The 14,886-nt window shown below is 43.9% G+C and overlaps 1 protein-coding gene across 2 annotated transcripts in view; it reads left to right on the top strand.

Annotated features, from left to right (window-relative positions):
- ASAP1 (ArfGAP with SH3 domain, ankyrin repeat and PH domain 1) overlaps positions 1-14,886 on the top strand; it is a 273,724-nt gene that overhangs the window by 167,784 nt on the left and 91,054 nt on the right. For both annotated transcript variants that reach the window (XM_065895628.1, XM_065895629.1), the window contains 2 exons: positions 13,312-13,386; positions 13,879-13,928. In XM_065895628.1, coding sequence (XP_065751700.1) covers positions 13,312-13,386; positions 13,879-13,928 — 125 coding nt within the window. The remainder of the gene's footprint in view (positions 1-13,311; positions 13,387-13,878; positions 13,929-14,886) is intronic.

Here is a 14,886-nt window from a genome sequence, read left to right as displayed (position 1 = left end):
CTCTGAACAGCTAAGGCTGCGGGGCCCAAACTTGACCTTGCATCCATCTTCCTTAGAAAGCTTGTTTAAACAGAGGTTGTTGGATCCCATCCGTAGAGTCTGATTAAAGAGATTTGAGATTTTGCTTCAAAGAAGTTTCCGCCTGGTCTGACACTGTTGTTCTGAGGACCACACTAGTCAGGGTTGTCACTCTGGGCAGACAGCTCGAGTTCCCTGGCGTCATAGAGAAGCTGTAGCTTTTTTCATCCACATTCACTGCCTAATTAATTATTTTTACTTTTATACACACCATCTGCTTTTTATCTTATAATAATAAATAACTTGAATGAGAAATAAGCTGCTGGTTGATTATATCGCCCTCTTGTGTTTCTGTGTCATATTTCTTTTTAATGACTTTCTGGAGACTTCCCTGCTGGCACAGTGGTTAAGAATCCGCCTACCAACGCAGGGGACATGGGTTTGAGCCCTGGTCCGGGAAGATCCCACATGCCACGGAGCAACTAAGCCTGTGCGCCACAACTACTGAGCCCGCATGCCACAATTACTGAAGTCTGTGCTCTGCAACAAGAGAAGCCACCACAATGAGAAGCCTGTGCACCTCAACGAAGAGTAGCCCCTGCTCGCTGCAACTAGAGAAAGCCCGCATGTAGCAACAAAGACCCAACACAGCCAAAAATAAATTAATTAATTAATTAAAAAAATAACCTTCTGAATGTAAAAATAATACCACTTTATTGTTAAAACTTAGAAAATACAGGGACAAAAGACTAAAATAAAAATCACCAATCACCGAGAGTAGAAATAGCTGTGTGTGGATTGGTTCAAGATGGCGGAGTAGAAGGACGTGGTCTCACTCTTGTGAGAGCACTGGAATCACAACTAACTGCTGAACAACCATCGACAGGAAGACACTGGAACTCACCAACAAGATACCCACATCCAGAGACAAAGCAGAAGCCACAATGAGACGGTAGGAGGGGCGCAATCACAATAAAATCAAATCCCGTAACCGCTGGGTGGGTGACTCACAGACTGGAGAACACTTATACCACAGAAGTCCACCCACCGGAGTGAAGGTTCTGAGCCCCACGTCAGGCTTCCCAACCTGGGGGTCCAGCAATGGGAAGAGGAATTCCTAGAGAATCAGACTTTGAAGGCTAGTGGGATTTGATTGCAGAACTTCGACAGGACTGGGGGAAACAGAGACTCCACTCTTGGAGGGCACACACAAAGTAGTGTGTGCATCGGGACCCAGGGGAAGGAGCAGTGACCCTAGGGGAGACTGAACCAGACCTACCTGTTAGTGTTGAAGGGTCTCCTGCAGAGGCGGGGGCGGCTGTGGCTCACTGTGAGGACAAGGACACTGGCAGCAGAAGTTCTGGGAAGTACTCCTTGGCGTGAGCCCTCCCAGAGTCCACCATTAGCCCCACCAAAGAGCCGGGGTAGGCTCCAGTGTTGGGTCGCCTCAGGCCAAACAACCAACAGGGAGGGAACCCAGCCCCACGCATCAGCAGACAAGCAGATTAAAGTATTACTGAGCTCTGCCCACCAGAGCAACAGCCAGCTCTACCCACCACCAGTCCCTCCCATGAAGAAACTTGCACAGGCCTCTTAGATAGCCTCATCCACCAGAGGGCAGACAGCAGAAGCAAGAAGAACTACAATCCTGCAGCCTGTGGCACAAAAACCACATTCACAGAAAGACAGACAAGATGAAAAGGCAGAGGGCTATGTACCAGATGAAGGAACAAGATAAAACCACAGAAAAACAACTAAATGAAGTGGAGATAGGCAACCTTCCAGAAAAAGAATTCAGAATAATGATAGTGAAGATGATCCAGGACCTCGGGAAAAGAATGGAGGCAAAGATCAAGAAGATGCAAGAGATGTTTAACAAAGACCTAGAAGAATTAAAGAACAAACAAACAGAGATGAACAATACAATAACTGAAATGAAAACTACACTAGAAGGAATCAATAGCAGAATAACTGAGGCAGAAGAGCGGATAAGTGACCGGGCAGACAGAATGGTGGAATTCACTGCCACAGAACAGAATAAAGAAAAAAGAATGAAAAGAAATGAAGACAGCCTAAGAGACCTCTGGGACAACATTAAATGCACCAACATTTGTATTGTAGGGGTCCCAGAGGAGAAGAGAGAGAGAAAGGACCTGAGCAAATATTTGAAGAGATTACACTTGAAAACTTCCCTAACATGGGAAAGGAAATAGCCACCCAAGTCCAGGAAGCGCAGAGAGACAAATACCCAGAGACAAATGACAATGAAAACACGACAATCCAAAACCTATGGGATGCAGCAGTTCTAAGAGGGAAGTCTATAGCAATACAGTCCTACCTGAAGAAACAACAAACATCTCAAATAAACAACCTAGGCTTACACCTAAAGGAACTAGAGAAAGAAGAACAAATAAAACCCAAAGTTAGTAGAAGGAAAAAAATCATAAAGATCAGAGCAGAAATAAATGAAATAGAAACAAAGAAGACAGTAGCAAAGATCCATAAAACTAAAAGCTGGTTCTTTGAGAAGATAAACAAAATTGATAAACCATTAGCCAGACTCATCATGAAAAAGAGGGAGAGGACTCAAATCAATAAAATTAGAAATGAAAAAGCAGAAGTTACAACAGACACCACAGAAATACAAAGCATCCTAAGAGACTACTATAAGCAACTCTATGCCAATAAAATGGACAACCTGGAGGAAATGGACAAATTCTTAGAAAGGTATATCCTTCCAAGACTGAACCAGGAAGAAATAGAAAATATGAACAGACAAATCACAAGTAATGAAATTGAAACTGTGATTAAAAATCTTCGAACAAACAAAAGTCCAGGCCCAGATGACTTCACAGGTGAATTCTGTCAAACATTTAGAGAAGAGCTAACACCCATCCTTCTCAAACTCTTCCAAAAGATTGCAGAGGAAGGAACACTCCCAAACTCATTCTATGAGGCCACCATCACCCTGATACCAAAACCACACAAAGATACTACAAAAAAAGATTACAGACCAATATCACTGATGACTATAGATGCAGAAATCCTCAACAAAATACTAGCATACAGAATCCAACAACACATTAAAAGGATCATACACCAAGATCAAGTGGGATTAATCTCAGGGATGCAAGGATTCTTCAATATATGAAAATCAATGAATGTGATACACCATATTAACAAATTGAAGAAGAAAAACCATATGATCATCTCAATAGATGCAGAAAAAGCTTTTGACAGGATTCAACACCCGTTTATGATTAAAAACTCTCCAGAAAGTAGGCATAGAGGGAACCTACCTCAACATAATAAAGGCCATATACGACAAACCCACAGCAAACATCATTCTCAATGGTGAAAAACTGAAAGCATTTCCACTAAGATCAGGAACAAGACAAGGTTGCCCACTCTCACCACTCTTACTCAACATAGTTTTGGAAGTTTTAGCCACAGCAATCAGAGAAGAAAAGGATATAAAAGGAATCCAAATCGGAAAAGAAGAAGTAAAGCTGTCACTATTTGCAGATGGCATGATACTATACATAGAGAATCCTAAAGATGCTACCAGAAAACTACTAGAGCTAATCAATGAATTTGGTAAAGTAGCAGGATACAAAATTAATGCACAGAAATCTCTTGCATTCCTATACACTAATGATGAATAATCTGAAAGAGAAATTAAGTTAACACTCCCATTTACCATTGTAACAAAAAGAATAAAATACCTAGGAATCAACCTACCTAGGGAGACAAAAGACCTGTATGCAGAAAACTGTAAGACATTGCTGAAAAAAATTAAAGATGATACAAACAGATGGAGAGATATACCATGTTCTTGGATTGGAAGAATCAATATTGTGAAAATGACTATACTACCCAAAGCAATCTACAGATTCAATGCAGTCCCTATCAAATTACCAATGACATTTTTTTACAGAACTAGAACAAAAAATCTTAAAATCTGTATGGAGACACAAAAGACCCCAAATAGCCAAAGCAATCTTGAGGGTAAAAAACGGAGCTGGAGGAATCGGACTCCCTGACTTCAGACTATACTACAAAGCTACAGTAAGACAATATGGTACTGGCACAAAAACAGAAATAGAGATCAATGGAACAGGATAGAAAGCCCAGAGATAAACCCACACACCTGTGGTCAACTGATCTATGACAAAGGAGGCAAGGATATACAATGGAGAAAAGACAGTCTCTTCAATAAGTGGCGCTGGGAAAACTGGACAGCTACGTGTAAAAGAATGAAGTTAGAACACTCCCTAACACTGTACACAAAAATAAATTCAAAATGGATTAGAGACCTAAATGTAAGACCAGGCACTATAAATCTCTTAGAGGAAAACATAGGAAGAACACTCTTTGACATAAATCACAGCAAGATCTTTTTTGATCCACCTCCTAGAGTAATGGAAATAAAAACAAAGCTAAACAAATGGGACCTAATGAAACTTAAAAGCTTTTGCAAAGCAAAGGAAACTACAAAGAAGACAAAAAGACAACCCTCAGAATGGGAGAAAATATTTGCAAACGACTCAGTGGACAAAGGATTAATCTCCAGAATATATAAACAGCTCATGTAGCTCAATATTAAAAAAACAACCCAATTCAAAAATGGGCAGAAGACCTAAATAGACATTTCTCCAAAGAAGACATACAGATGGCCAAGAAGCACATGAAAAGCTGCTCAGCATCACTAATTATTAGAGAAATGCAAATCAGAACTACAACGAGGTATCACCTCACACCAGTTAGAATGGGCATCACCAGAAATTCTACAAACAACGAATGCTGGAGAGGGTGTGGAGAAAAGGGAACCCTCTTGCACTGTTGGTGGGAATGTAAATTGATACAGCCACTATGGAGAACAGTATGAAGGTTCCTTAAAAAACATAAAATAGAATTACCATATGACCCAGCAATCCCACTACTGGGCATATGCCCAGAGAAAACCATAATTCAAAAAGACGCATGCACCCCAATGTTCATTGCAGCACTATTTACAGCAGCCAGGTCATGGAAGCAACCTAAATGCCCATTGACAGATGAATGCATAAAGAACAAGTGGTACATATATACAATGGAATATTACTCAGCCGTAAAAAGGAACGGAATTGAGTCATTTCTAGAGACGTGGATGGATCTAGAGACTGTCATACAGAGTGAAGTAAGTCAGAAAGAGAAAAACAAATATATATTAACACATATATGTGGAACCTAGAAAAATGATACAGATGAAGCAGTTTGCAAGGCAGAAATAGAGACACAGATGTAGAGAACAAACGTATGGACACCAAGGGGGGAAAGTGGTGGGGTGGGGGCAGGATGAATTGGGAGATTGGGATTGACATGTATACACTGATGTGTATAAAATGGATGACTAATAAGGACCTGCTGTATAAAAAAATTAAATTCAAAAAAAATCACCAATCACCTTGCAGTCTGTTGTTAAGGGGTTGGGATCTATCTTCTAACCTTTTTTTCTATTTATACATACATATTGTTTTCCTGTGTGTAATTTTTGTTATTCAATATTTAAACAGTACTGGGTTCGTACTCTAGTGCTATTTTGTAACCCGATTTTTCATTTATTTATATACTTTGAAAATGTTTTCCAGTTTCGTAAGATATTGTAGCCTGAGAACCTTTGTTTCATTGGACGCGTACAGCCCCCTAAAGCAGAGCTGCCCAGGCTGGAGCGGGGTCAGGAGCCTGGAGCCTCTCCCCCATTACCAGCTGCAGCCCCCTCCAAGAGGGGCCTGCAGAATCCAGAGGCGCTACCCGTAACATCATTCTAACCCCTGTATAGAAAGCTCACCATTTGCACCATAATTTATGTACCCGCTCTCCTATTTTGACTATTTCCATTGTTTCCATTTTTTCACTGTTTAGAATAATTGTTGAAAGCATCTCTGATATCTCTGCACGTGCTGTGATGAGCATGAATCCAGTTTATAATATTTTCACTTCCCTTCCTTCGCTATTGTTTGAGTCAGTCCGGAAATGCGGAGAAACCGCCGGCAGCCCAGGGCGCCCTGGTGGTCCTGTCAGTCCTTGCTCGGCTCAGATCCTGAAGCTCATTTTCTTGAGAGATTGCAGGCTTTTTCAAGAGGTTGTTGTATTGCGCCAGAAGTTTTATAGTGGATATCGTGGGGTGTACAGAAAAGTTTAGAGCGTTGATAGGAATTATGAATTCACCCTTCTAACTGTTCAGCATTACTGCAGAATTGTTTGTTGTCGTTTTATTACTTGGTTGGGGGGTAGACCAGGGCTGTCCTTCAGCTCGTGAGGCAGTTGAAGCATCTACTGTAGCTGTTACACCCACTTGGTCTGGATATTTTTCTCCTGTGTTCAGTTGTATCTTAGTAGCTCATTTTAAACTATAGGAGGATTGTAACTGGAGCTATTTTAGAGACCTCCTGGGTCTCTCATTTTGTCGGTGGCGGAAGCGAAAAGTGATGGACCTGAACTTACATAGCCAGCTGGAGGCAGGTCAAGTCTAGAGCACCCTTTCTTCCCCAGCTGTCAGACAGCCTCGCAGCCGCTTGAAGGAGGGTATCCTTGGTCTGTCACCCGACCGTATCCCATCCCTCTCCTAAGTCCACCCCGCCACCTCCCTGCCCTTCCATCCTGATGCTGAGCACACCAGGAAGACCAGAACTGGTTCAGATGCTGTTAACATATCTGAGTCTCAGAACAGCTTGCCTGCTTTGAAGGGGAACTCATTTCTTCATCCATTTACTCAATCAGCAAGCATTTTATTCAGTGTATATCGTGTCTGTACTGCACTAGGGGGTTGATGTAACACAGTGGTAGACAAAACAGTCATAGCCCCTCCCTCAAGAAGCATTACTCCCGACAGCGAAGAAACAAGTGACTCTAAAATGCAGACTCTTGAAAGTGAGCCTGTTCTGCCTGGTTGAGAGTAATGGGAGATTAGGGAGAAGTGATCAGTCTAGAACTAGAACGGTCAAGACCTCACTGAGGAAGTGGCATGGAGACTGGAAGGCGCTTTGCCAGTAGCCAGAGGACGAGTGGTCCAGACGGAGAGCACAGCATGTGCCAGGAAGAGAGAACTTGATGGGTTGAGAAGCCGAGGAGGCCTGGCGTGGTTGAAGGGTAGTGGGAATGGGTGGAGGGGCTTAAGACAGGTTGTGCTGGGGTTAGACCTATACTGGGAGGTTGGATTTGAATCCAGTTTGATGGAAAGTGGTTGATGTGTTTTAAGCAGGAAAGTGATATGATCTGATAAATCACTTGAAAACATCAGTCTAACAGCATGACACAGCACATAAGACTGGCCTTTGGAGTTAGTAAAAACCTAAATTAGTAACCTGACCATCTGCCTTACTTACTGTTTGACCTTGGGCAAGTTGCTTCACCTCTCTGAGCCTGTTTCCTCATTCATTGGGTGAGACTAAGACACATCTTACAGAGTTGTTTCAAGCAACAACTTTAGATAACATGTTAAACACAGTATTATCATTTTAATAACTATTTCAGACTGCCTGGGTTGGAACATGGTGTAATGGGATGCATTATCGTACAGTTTATTAGAATGAGGCAGGGAAACAACTGCGAAACTTCCAGTGGAGAGAGTGGTGCGATGTGAAGAACCTTTGGGAGTCTCCCCACTCCACCTCCCCAGCCTCAAAAGACCTATTTCAGTATCTGAAATGCTATCATTATGTTTTTCCCACCACTGCTGCTGAGCCTTTCAAGCGTAAAGAATTCTAAGAAGATAAACCGAGTCACACTTTATCAAGAGTCCGTGTTGTACATGCATTGCAGGCCGTATCTGTATGTCACACAGCCCCCTGGCAGCATGTAGAGTGGCCTTGTATGACTTGCCCAAGCACACCCTAGCTGAGTGCATGTCACCTGCTTGACCATGTGAGCACGGGGCGCTCTGGCATCTGTGAAGGGTACACTTACAAAGCCCTTAACAGTGCCTGAGGTGGGATCGTTAACTCTCGTCCCTCCACTTCTGAGCAGTGTTCTTTGTTTCCCCTTGATGCATATGCAACCAAATAAAATAAAGCTTAGCTTAATAGGCCAGTAATCGCTTATAATAACTGTTCGTTCGTATATAGAGTATGTTGTAGTTCTCAAAGCATTCCGACATCTGTAAGAAGATGGTGCTGTGAGCGGTTCATTGCCTTTAGTGTCGGACCTGGTTTGTGCTTTGACGCCTCCAATTCATAGTGTGTTTGAACACATCTTGCAGGGTTACCAGGAGCAGCCAATGTAGCAGGCAACCCTGTGTGTCTGCAGTGAAGTGGGATCTTCGTTGGTGTCAGGCCCTGGTCCCCTCACATCGGCGTGGGCTAGTTGAGGAAGGTGCCAGGACACCCATTGTTAAATCAGGAAGCCAAGTCAGCAGGTCAGACGGTTCTCCCAAAGTCACAGGCCAGGAGTGATGTGTGGCCTCATGCCTCTCGGCTCCCACCAAAACCTCTTTTCTCCAGATCTTAATGCCCTGGAAAACGGCCTGATGACAAGGCACCGGTGTAAAATACCTTCAGGGTGGTGAGTAACTGTCTAGAGCATGAAGGAGTTAACACACCAGACAGAATACCTAATTTATACCGGGGAATCTCAGCAGAACTTCTGGGAGCTGGCTCATTACTTTAATTGGATTTTCCAACGTGTTGAGCAAGTCAGCAGATTCGCGTTAGCCTTACTTTCAGAGGAGCCGTTTCCCTCTGTAGAGGGGAAGGAGAGAGAGGAGGAGGCAGTGGGCAGTGGAGAGAGGGTGTCAGAGCTAAGCAGGATGACAAAGCAAGCAGGTTACGACGTCCTCGTTAATTGATACAGTCGCACGTGCACGTAGGTGTTAAGGGCGGGGGTGTGTGGGGGGTACCCTTTGCAGAGCTGTGCTGCTCTCACACAGGGAAGAACAGCGGTGGTGCTGAGTCACTGCTCCCCGCCTCCCCCGAGGCCCACACAGGCCAGCCAGAAACTGCCCTGCAGCGTGAGGACCCACAACTGCTTCTTGGCTCCTGTGTTGGAATCTGGTCAATTAGTGAACAAGGCAGATGAGCTGCCTCCCCTTAAGAAACATACCTTCTAGAAAAGAAAGACAGGTGGTAAATCAGTAAACAGGTAACGAGACCATTTCATTTTGTACAAAGCTACATAGGGGTAAAGAAAAAATAAGGGCATAGATGTGTGTGTGTTTATATACACAGGAAAATTGTTCCTGAAGTCATTTCCAATGGCTGGAATTACAGTTTGTATAATGTCTGGGAGTGTTTAAGCAGTTGTAAGGAATAAATGGTTATTTTTATCAAAGCCAATATTAATTACAGTTTATTTGCTTAAACAAGTCATTTTTGCAGCGTTATGCAGAACGGTAGACCTCAGCCACCTCCTGTCTGGTTTATCCCAAATTTTTTGGTGGGCTTGATGTATATGCTCCTAGGGGAAAATTCCCCCCCCCTCTTTTTTTATATTTATTTATTTGGCTGTGTCGGGTCTTAGTTGCGGCATGCGGGATCTAGTTCTAGTGACCAGGGATCGAACCCAGGTCCCCTGCATTGGGAACCTGGAGTCTTAGCCACTGGACCACCAGGGAAGTCCCAGGGAAATTTTGCCTTTGTGAGGAAGGAAATGAACAACAGTTTGTTTGGAAAGTAGTGTCTTTACCCAACTACACCTCATTCCTGCAGTGGTCTTTAATGTGTTGTGTGCTTAGTAAAATGGAAAAGATATACTTCTTAAAACATGCCCTCTAACCTTGTGTAATCTTGAATCACATAAAGAACTTACGTTAATTTAACTTTATTGATAAAGGAAATGGATTGAGAGTAAATGAGAGTGGAGTAATCAATAGGACTTCGGTAAAGTAAATGGGAAATAATTATATAATAGAATTGAAAGGCTTCTTTTAAAAATCTGAGGATTCTGAAGGTGATACGGGAAGTCTGTCCACTAATATTATTATTGTGTTACGTTGGCTGCATTGCCCATGGGATGCTTTTGTTACGCATCCGTTTGCAATGAACAGTTTGCTCAGGTCATGAAAAGGATTCCTGAAAGAGCCGGAAAATTAAAAACAAACAAACAGGAAAAGGACAGAATCCTACACCTGTGAAGCCTTGCGACCCATCCCTGTCACAGAGCAACACCTTCAAATATCTGAGAGAGTAGGTGTTCTTAGTTGGGATGGCCAAGGAAGGGACGTTTAGTTTTGCCCAAATATGTCCTAAACGTTTCCTCCTCTTGAGATTGCTCTGTTCTCTCTGACTTCTTTCAGTATCTTTATAATAACTGACAGTTACTATTCACTTAACACAATCTCCTTTGCCAGTTCTTATAAATTAACCTACCTTTTCACCAGGAAATGAGTTAGGAGGAGTCTGTAAGTTAAAATTTTTTTTCCTGTGGCCTTTTCATAGGATCATCACTGGGAAGATTCTCAATTCATAATACACGGTTATTTTGCCTTCTTGGTTTCGTATCAGCCCCCAGGAGTATGTGAGTGGATAACCACAGAGAAATTCTTAATTCTTGGGGTTTTCCATCAATGCGACTGCAGTCCAGTGCCTGCCCATATGACTGGGCCGAAAGGTGATGCCGTGTGTTCGTTGTGTGGTCAGTACGCGGTTTTTGAGGGACTTTTCCTTCCCAATAACCCCCACATTGAGTACAGACCACAGACTTGCACGATTCTTTTATTGTTACTTTGTAACACAGCCTTCAGGCCAAGGTGGCAATGACGTTTATGTATTTTTTGGGTTTTCCTGCTTCATTTCCCGAAGGATGAGAGACATTGGGGAAAGCCTTGGTTCAGGACTAATAGTTAAAAATGCTTTATGATCACTGTCTCTTCATGTTTTGTTTTAGAATTTTTACTTTTTTTGAATCCACAGTGTGGTACATGTTACCCCCCGGACTTGCAGAAGGTACACAGTACAAGGCTCCTCTCCCACCCTGTGTCCTTGCCTTACCCCTACCCCGTGTCCATCCCTGGCGGGGACTGATGTCAGCAGTTTAGTCTGTATCCTCTCAGAAAGAATTTAAGCATGGACATATTTTTTTCCTCTTTTTATACAAATCCTTGTACACCATGAATACTGTTTTTCACTTTGCTTTTATCACAAAACAGTTTATCTTGGAGATATTTCCAAAGTTAGACATAAAAAGCTTTCTCATTTTTATGGCAATTGTGTAGAACTTCCATAATTTATTAACTGGTCCCCTACTGATAAGCACTAAACTTAGCATCAGTATAAGCATTCCTCAAGAGAAGACCCTTGTGTTGCCTTCATTCTACAGATATTTATTGAGTACCTACTCTGTGCTATGCAGTGTTCTAAATTCTGGAAGCATAGCAGTGAACCTACAGACCCCAGTCTCAAAGAGCTTGCATTCAAATTGGGAACACAGCAAACAAATAAGGAAACAGATACAGATAAAGGGTTAAGGAGACAGATACAGATAAAGGGTTAAGGGCGGTAAGTGTTGCGATGAAAATGCAAGATCTCCACGAAGAGAGGAAAGGTAGGTTCTGGCTTGATGAGCGGAGATCCCTGCCTCACTTACCACCATCCACGCAAACGCCCAAGACCCACAGGGTAGCAGGATGCAGGGGGCTTGTGACTCAGGAATGAGACTGTTGAGGACTCGGAGCAAGATGTTATTCCCACTGTCTGTCTGGGGCAGAGAATGAGTCCTGTTAATCTTTGTTTTTCCCATCTCATACCCAAAGCCAGTGTTTTTCAACCTTTTATTATTACTACTTGCAGACTCCCACCCCAAGGAGCTTTTTAAAAGATAGTCTTTGGGCTTCCCTGGTGGCACAGTGGTTGAGAGTCCGCCTGCCGTTGCAGGGGACATGGGTTCGTGCCCCAGTCCGGGAAGATCCCACATGCCGCGGAGCAGCTGGGCGCATGAGCCGTGGCCGCTGAGCCTGCGCGTCCGGAGCCTGTGCTCCGCAACAGGAGGGGCCACAGCGGTGAGAGGCCCTCTAACTCAAAAAAAAAAAAAAAAAAAGGTAGTCTTTTCCTAATAACTTTCTCTGTGAAATTTTAATACCACAGATATTCTCTATATCAGTTTACATACTGTGACCCTTTGGAAAGCCACAAACCATTGTCCGTAATCATATTTATTATTATTAATTAAATATTATAGCTATTATATAATTATATTATCAATAATTTAAAATGTAATTATAAATTATGTCTAATATTACTGTTATTAATTAAATATAATGTTTGATTATTATTGATAATTAAATATTAATGTTATTGATATTATTTTCACCCCACACCCTAAGACCCAGTGCCCTTGGCCTCCCAGAACGTAGGCTGTGCATCACGGCCCTCTCACTGTTGGCCAGCCTGCCAGCCCGGCTGTTTCTCTGCATGGGTGGTGGTGAGATTGCAAAGATGGAATGTCTTGGTAGGAATCTCTTTGTCTGAAATAAAAAAGAAAGAGATGGTTGTTTCTGACCCGAGTCGTCTGGTGGTGTGCGTTGGAAAACTGCCCTCGTGTGTCACATTGGTGGTCAGGGAGGGCAAGACGTGGAGTGACTTGGAGCTGCAGGAAGCCTCGGATGAGAACCACGGGACAGGGCCAGGGAGGAGTTCAGGGCTGGAGGGAAGGTCTCCCCGCCCTGCCCCTCTGTTCCCACATTGCCGTATTTGAATTTAACATCCCATAGGATTTTCAAGGTAATAAACACTTCCCAGGTGTCAGGGAGCACACCAGCACTTTCCCCGGGCATTAACTCATTGCATCTTCACAGCAGTCACCCACGACAGGTTCTGGTAGCCTCGCTTTAGCGCGGTGGTGCAGAGAGTCACGCACAGAGCCTGTGTCAGCGTTGCTTCCTCTCACACCACCTTCTCCCTCTGCCTGACCTCATCGTGCGTTAGAGCTGGTTGCGTACTGACTGCGTCTGCCCCTGGGTCGTCAGCCCTCTGTAGGCAGGCCGTGTTGTGTACATCATCGCACCCCCGTCCCAGGCCCTGGCATAGCGGGTGTCACAGAATAGGTACTTTGTAAATGAGCGATGGAAGGGTGGTTGGATGGGTGGGCGGCCTGATAAATGAATACGCTCACACATGAGTAAAATTCCTTCTCGAATGAGGGGACCCGCCAGCCTCTCCATCTGTAACCGGTGCTGCAGGTCCCTGCGGTCTCAGTTCCACGCTGCTGGAACGGGTTTCGCCAAGATGCCAGGGCTCCCCCTGAAGATGGACTGTATAGCGCTTCTCAGCCCTTGTTTTCCTGACTCTTTCTCACCGTCTCCCGTCTTTGTTTGCTTTTCAGCTCCAGGGCCTGAGCCACAACGTGATCTTCACCTTGGATTCCTTGTTGAAAGGAGACCTAAAGGGAGTCAAAGGAGTGAGTGTTGAGAAATTTGACTTTCAGTTTAGCTTGAAAGGGTTGCCTTCTTTCTCTTCTAAGATCCCAGTGGTACTCATGTCTGAAAGGCACTCTGAACGTTTTCAGCATAAAAAATGCCATTGGAAAATGATCATTAGAAAAAAACACACCGCTTCACGTGGCGCTATTGCCCGAGAGACAAGATGAGACACTCAGGAAGACCGGGGCGGCGGGGGGTGTCTTCGCTGAGTCTGGGCTCCCCCCTGGAGGACCCGTGGACCCACCTCTCAGAACCACTGGGTCCTGCCTCATCGTCGTGACCGGGAACGCACACCGTCCCACTCTCTTAGCTTCTCGGGTGTAATAAGTTGTGTGACGTGCCTGAAAGTGTCCTGTGTGAAGTTTCGAGTGTCCTATAAAGGAGAGCGTTTCTGCTAAGATGTTACTGGAAGATTATACACCTTTAAGCAAAAGTACTTTCAATCTCAGTTTTATTTTCTCTTTTTTAAGGATCTCAAGAAGCCATTTGACAAAGCTTGGAAAGATTATGAGACAAAGTTGTAAGTGTTTTTTTTTTTTTTTTGGTTGGTTGCTTGGTTTATTTGTTGTGAGTATTCTAAGAAAAAGAATAACTACAAGAAGGACAGAGCCCTGAACTAATAGCTTTTAGACAAAACACTGTTGAGTCCATCCTCGTAAGGGCTGAGAGGCTGGGTGTTCTGACCTGATTAGAAGTGCTGACACCTCCCGTGCTAGTTGTGTCTGGAGTGAGATGTACTTTCACTGTCGGGTATTTGGGCATCCGTGGCTGATACGAACTGTCAAGTTGTAGGTCTGTGACTGTTGCAACTTTTCTTTCGTTATAGTTAGCACATAACTGGAGACCATTTACACATTTCAGGATAGCACGGCAACTGGGCAGTACGAATAATACCCAGTGTGTGTGACATCTGTCTGCCCACCAGGGCCTGTGCAAAGTGCTTTACATGCATGACCTCCTCACAGCAACCCTCTCTGTGTGCACCTTGCACTATCTGTTTATGGCTTAGGAAACTGAAGCTTAGAAAGGCTCAAGGGCCTGCAGAAGGTCCTAAGGCTAATAAATGTCGGGCTGGTGTCCCCTCCGGTCTGTGTAACCCCAGAGCCGGAGCCGTGTGGCGTGACGGCAGTCAGAGGCCTGCGTGCTGGGGTTATCATGCGGGATGACAGGGAGGCCTCACGTGAGGTCTTGTCGTGGGCCTGACTCATCCTTATGCAGTACCGGTCCTACCACATCCCTTTGTGATTATTGCTCTGAGGCATTTGTAACCAGGCTGTGGAGTGGGGTGGGAGGAGAAATGTATTTATAAGCATTTAATAAAAGTCTTAGCTATAAACTTGGATAAGTACAAACATGAGAGAATAAAAGCATTTCCGTAGGCAGCAATAACAGCAGAGTGAAAACACAAGCCAAAGAAAAACAAATTCAGGACTAAGTTATCCTCCCGTCATGTTTCTTCTCAAGAGTATGTAGCTTCC

The sequence above is a fragment of the Phocoena phocoena genome, chromosome 17 (assembly GCF_963924675.1).
Source record: "Phocoena phocoena chromosome 17, mPhoPho1.1, whole genome shotgun sequence".
NCBI classification, from domain to species: domain Eukaryota; kingdom Metazoa; phylum Chordata; class Mammalia; order Artiodactyla; family Phocoenidae; genus Phocoena; species Phocoena phocoena.
The sequence above is the reverse complement of the archived record's forward strand: the minus strand, read 5'-3'. Positions and strand labels throughout refer to the sequence as shown.